Source organism: Triticum aestivum, unplaced genomic scaffold (genome assembly GCF_018294505.1).
Source record: "Triticum aestivum cultivar Chinese Spring unplaced genomic scaffold, IWGSC CS RefSeq v2.1 scaffold216994, whole genome shotgun sequence".
Lineage (NCBI taxonomy): Eukaryota > Viridiplantae > Streptophyta > Magnoliopsida > Poales > Poaceae > Triticum > Triticum aestivum.
Window position 1 is genome coordinate 1272 of NW_025225202.1, and position 4336 is coordinate 5607.

The following is a 4336-nucleotide window of genomic DNA, read 5'->3' on the forward strand; positions in this document are numbered from 1 at the left end:
TGAAACATTATGATACACTTTGGAATGAGAGAAAAACCTAATGTAACAGTTTGAAACAGAAAGATTTTGACTAGTGCAAAAAAGAGTAGCCTGGATCTCAAAGCAACCATGGAGGGCTGATACATGCACATCTGCGTGGCCCATCTCTGCTTACCGATTTTCAATGCCAATTAAGGGACAGGTTGGACGCCATAACCAACAAACAGAACTGAACCCAATGATTTCTTCTCTAGCTAGCTTGGCTTCTGAGGATGAGGCCTTCCGAACACCATTAGTGGAACGATGAGCGTGGTCGGGGCCTCCATCCACCGCGCCTGCGGCATCCATCTATAAATACCAGCTAGCCAGTGCCCTGCATACAGGCCACACTAATTAAGCAAGTACGTAGTACGCCTCCACTCCACTAGCACTAGCTAGGTGAAACGATATGGAATTGCAGATGTGCTCTTCTTCCTCCTCCTCGCAGCACGCACGGGTGGCTGCTTGGGTGCTCCTACCGCTGCTTTGCTTTTCCATGGTGTTATCCACAGCACACGGAGGAGAGTCTCGCAAGGCACGTAATTAAATTTTATGCACGCACAACTCTTGTTTACGTGCTCCGAGCTAGCTAGCTTACCTAATTAACCATGCATATCTGCTTCTTCAGGTTTATGTAGCTTACCTAGGCGACGTTAAGCACGGGCACCCGGACGAGGTCGTCGCCTCGCACCATGACATGCTCACCACTCTTCTCCAAAGGTGCGTAACTAATTACTAGCAAGGTTGTTCTTCAGCTCGTCCCTAGCTAATTAAAGTAACTTACTAGCAAGGTTTGCAGAAGGAAATTAAATGGCCTTCAATTTGTTCTACTACTCCCTCTGTCCGGGTTTATTAGGCCTAAAGACAACTTCTCTTAGACCAAGACACATAGTAATTTGCTCACATTAATTATTCCATTCCACTCCCGCTCTCTCACATGCATGCAGCCAATGAAAAAGCACACATGAAGTGTATTAATTTTTCAGCCATGGCACCAACAACAATAGCTTTCAATACAACCAATGAAATGGTTGCATGCATGCACCTTTCCAATGCGGGGCCTTATAAAAGGGGACATGCTTGTGATGCTGAGAGGCCTAATAAACCCAGACGGAGGGAGTACTTTGAACATTTGTAGCAAGGAGGATGCTTCGGCCTCCATGGTCTACAACTACAAGCATGGTTTCTCGGGCTTTGCCGCCATGCTCACCGCGGACCAAGCAACAAGGCTTGCAGGTCCATCGATTGTCATCATCTCAGTTTTGCTTGCAAGATAGTACTAATCAACTACCACCTCTAGTTCCTAAATAGGTCCCCTTTTTATATTGAAACACAAGATAAAACAAACAAAAAGCACTCGAAGAATGCTTTTGAGACAAATATATATACTATTTCCCCAAGCTTCCAACGTAAATATTTGAAAGAACAATTTACAGCTTTAAAAATTAACTCATTTTTTGGTATGAACTGTGTGATGTTGTGCAGAGTTTTCGGGAGTCATCAGTGTTGAACCGAGCAAAACATACAGGACCACCACCACACGGAGCTGGGACTTTCTTGGACTCAACTACCCGTCCTCCCATACGCCGGCCAGTGAGCTACTCCAGGCAAGCAACTACGGAGAGGATATAATCATCGGTGTGGTTGACACTGGTCAGTATACATTATGTTAAAGTGGAGTCGCTTCAGCTTTCTTGAACGAATCCGGCAGCCCGCAACCAACTAATAACTGATCAATCGAATCAGGGATCTGGCCGGAGTCGAGAAGCTTCAGCGACCAAGGGTACGGGCCCGTGCCATCAAGGTGGAAAGGAAAATGCCAGGTTGGGCCAGACTGGGGCAGCAACAACTGCAGCCGAAAGATCATTGGCGCACGGTTCTACACCGCCGGGGTCCCCAAAGAATACTTCGAAGGGGCACCACTCTCGCCACGGGACCATGCCGGCCACGGCACACACACGGCCTCCACCGCGGCTGGCTCGGCTGTGGGGCAGGAAGCTGCCAGCTTCCATGGCATTGCCGCGGGGGTCGCACGGGGAGGCGCGCCACACGCTCGCATCGCAGTGTACAAGTCCTGCTGGAGCAAGGAGGGCCACTGCCCCACGCCGGCCGTGCTAGCCGCCATCGACGACGCCATCCATGACGGGGTGGACGTTCTGTCATTGTCCCTGGAAATGAGCGAGAACTCATACGGTACACTACATGCGGTCCTGAAGGGGATCGTCATGGTGCACACCGCTGGCAACGCTGGGCCGCATATGCAGACCATCAGGGACACCTCGCCGTGGGCCATCACCGTCGCGGCAACCAACATCGATCGCTCGTTCGATACAGTGATCACGTTGGGAAACAAGCAACAAATAGTGGTATGTGGATGTAACGGTAACGCAACCACTCTCCATCAAAATTATAAGCGAGTATATAATGTGTGTGCTACGCTGGTTATTCTGCAGGGACAATCTCTCTATTACCAAGGGAAGAAGGACTCATCATCCAGGAGCAGTTTCGGAAATTTTGCATGTTTACGATCGTAAGAAAAAAAAACTCTAACGACCTCAGCAATATCCACCATGAATATTGCAACGTAGGGGGTGCAAATTAGTGATTTCCTTAGGGTACCCTTAACTATTTTTAGTTCAAAGAAATGAAAAACTAGTCATTTGCTTGAACTAAAGAGGGTTAAAAGGTACCCTAAAGTCACCCCTACCACGATGCACACAACAGCCCAGCAATCCAAATACATGCTTCAATTTGCTTTTGTGAATTCAGTTGTACCGCAGAGGTTTTTGACGGCGCCCAAGACCTGAAAGGGTTGATCCTCCTCTGCAACGATCAAACGGGAGCTTTATTCCCGGCGGCGCAATACCTCATGGATGGAGGAGGAACCGGACTCATCATCGTGTCATCCACGACGGACGACATGAGACCCGTGACAGATTGCGAAGGCATCGCCTGTGTAGTTGTCAACATCGAAGACGCGGAGAGGATGTGCCAATACTATGAGGACACAAGGTACAACCATACACGCACAATAAAACTTCATTTAAAAAAAAGTCAAAGTGGAGATGCCATCCAATCAGCTCTGCATGCATGGACCTATTCACACAGCCATAAACTTATGTTCGATGCCATTGATTTTGTTTTGTAAACAGCTCTGCCCAGGCAAAGATTGAACCGGCGGGCACCGTTACGGGCAAGGAGATACTGGCCCCAAAAGTGGCGATCTTCTCCTCCAGAGGCCCATCTGTTACTTACCCCGCCATTCTCAAGGTGTGTACCGTGCCAGCTGCATGACCTTGTTGTATACAGTAGTATGTCATCCCACCTCACGCTGCTGCGACGGCCTTTGGTTCTGTAACAGCCTGACATAGCTGCACCTGGAGCCAACATCCTGGCAGCAAAACAAGATGGCTACGTATTTAAGTCAGGGACGTCCATGGCAGCCCCTCATGTAGCGGGCATCGCAGCGCTACTCAAAGTTTTGCACCCATACTGGTCTCCTGCGGCAATAAAATCTGCCATGGTTACCACTGGTTCGTAATAACAAGACATCATCTAGCATATCTTTAACTCGATACAAGTAGAATGGCATCAAATTCATAGTTCATGCACTTGTGTTGTTTACCTCTGCTTAATTTGTTGGTTTTGCATGTTCAAAATAAATTAAGCCCATGTAACCGATGAACGTGGCATGCCGATAATGGCGGAAGGATATTCGCGGAAGATCGCCGACCCATTCGACTACGGAGGCGGGACCATCAATCCTTGCGGGGCGGCTCATCCCGGCCTCATATATGACATCGATCCAAGTGATTACAGCAAATTCTTCAAATGCACCATCAGCAACAAGAGGACACCCGTGGATTGCAACACCACCACCATGCAACCAGCGTATTACTTGAACCTGCCATCCATATCGGTTCCCGATCTCAGGCATCCCATCACCGTTTCCAGGACTGTGACCAATGTCGGCGAGGTCAATTTTGTGTACCATGCCGCAGTCCAGAGCCCAACAGGAGTCAAGATGGAGGTCGTCCCGCCCGTTCTTGTGTTCGACGCTACCAACAAAGTTCAGACGTATCAGGTGAAGCTATCACCTATGTGGAAGTTGCACGGGTACTACACATTTGGTAGCCTTACCTGGCATAACGACCAAAAGACAGTGAGGATTCCAATTGTGACACGACTTACAATTGAAGAATTCTACTGAGTTGTTGCATAATAAAATAAAAATATCATGTCCACACTCAACAATAAAAAGCAGACATGCATGGCAGTGATGAGGAAAACATGCCACCTGATATGTAACCCCCCCCCC

At 48.5% G+C, this 4336-nt stretch overlaps 1 protein-coding gene across 3 annotated transcripts; it reads left to right on the forward strand.

The window, feature by feature from the left end:
* Positions 1 to 366: 366 nt before the first annotated feature.
* On the forward strand, positions 367 to 4321 carry LOC123172099 (subtilisin-like protease SBT3.6). Of its 3 annotated transcripts, XM_044589129.1 has the most exons (11): positions 367 to 553; positions 647 to 738; positions 1157 to 1254; positions 1504 to 1625; positions 1765 to 1900; positions 1939 to 2384; positions 2472 to 2548; positions 2788 to 3030; positions 3171 to 3288; positions 3380 to 3551; positions 3687 to 4321. In XM_044589129.1, the coding sequence occupies exons 1-11, from the start codon at positions 428 to 430 to the stop codon at positions 4226 to 4228; spliced, it is 2172 nt and encodes a 723-aa protein (XP_044445064.1). In that variant the 5' UTR covers positions 367 to 427; the 3' UTR covers positions 4229 to 4321. The 3 variants fall into 3 exon arrangements, with proteins under 3 accessions (XP_044445064.1, XP_044445063.1, XP_044445065.1); XM_044589128.1 differs by having other exon boundaries at positions 1504 to 1671; positions 1765 to 2384; XM_044589130.1 differs by lacking the exon at positions 1157 to 1254 and having other exon boundaries at positions 1504 to 1671; positions 1765 to 2384.
* The last annotated feature ends 15 nt before the right edge of the window (positions 4322 to 4336 follow it).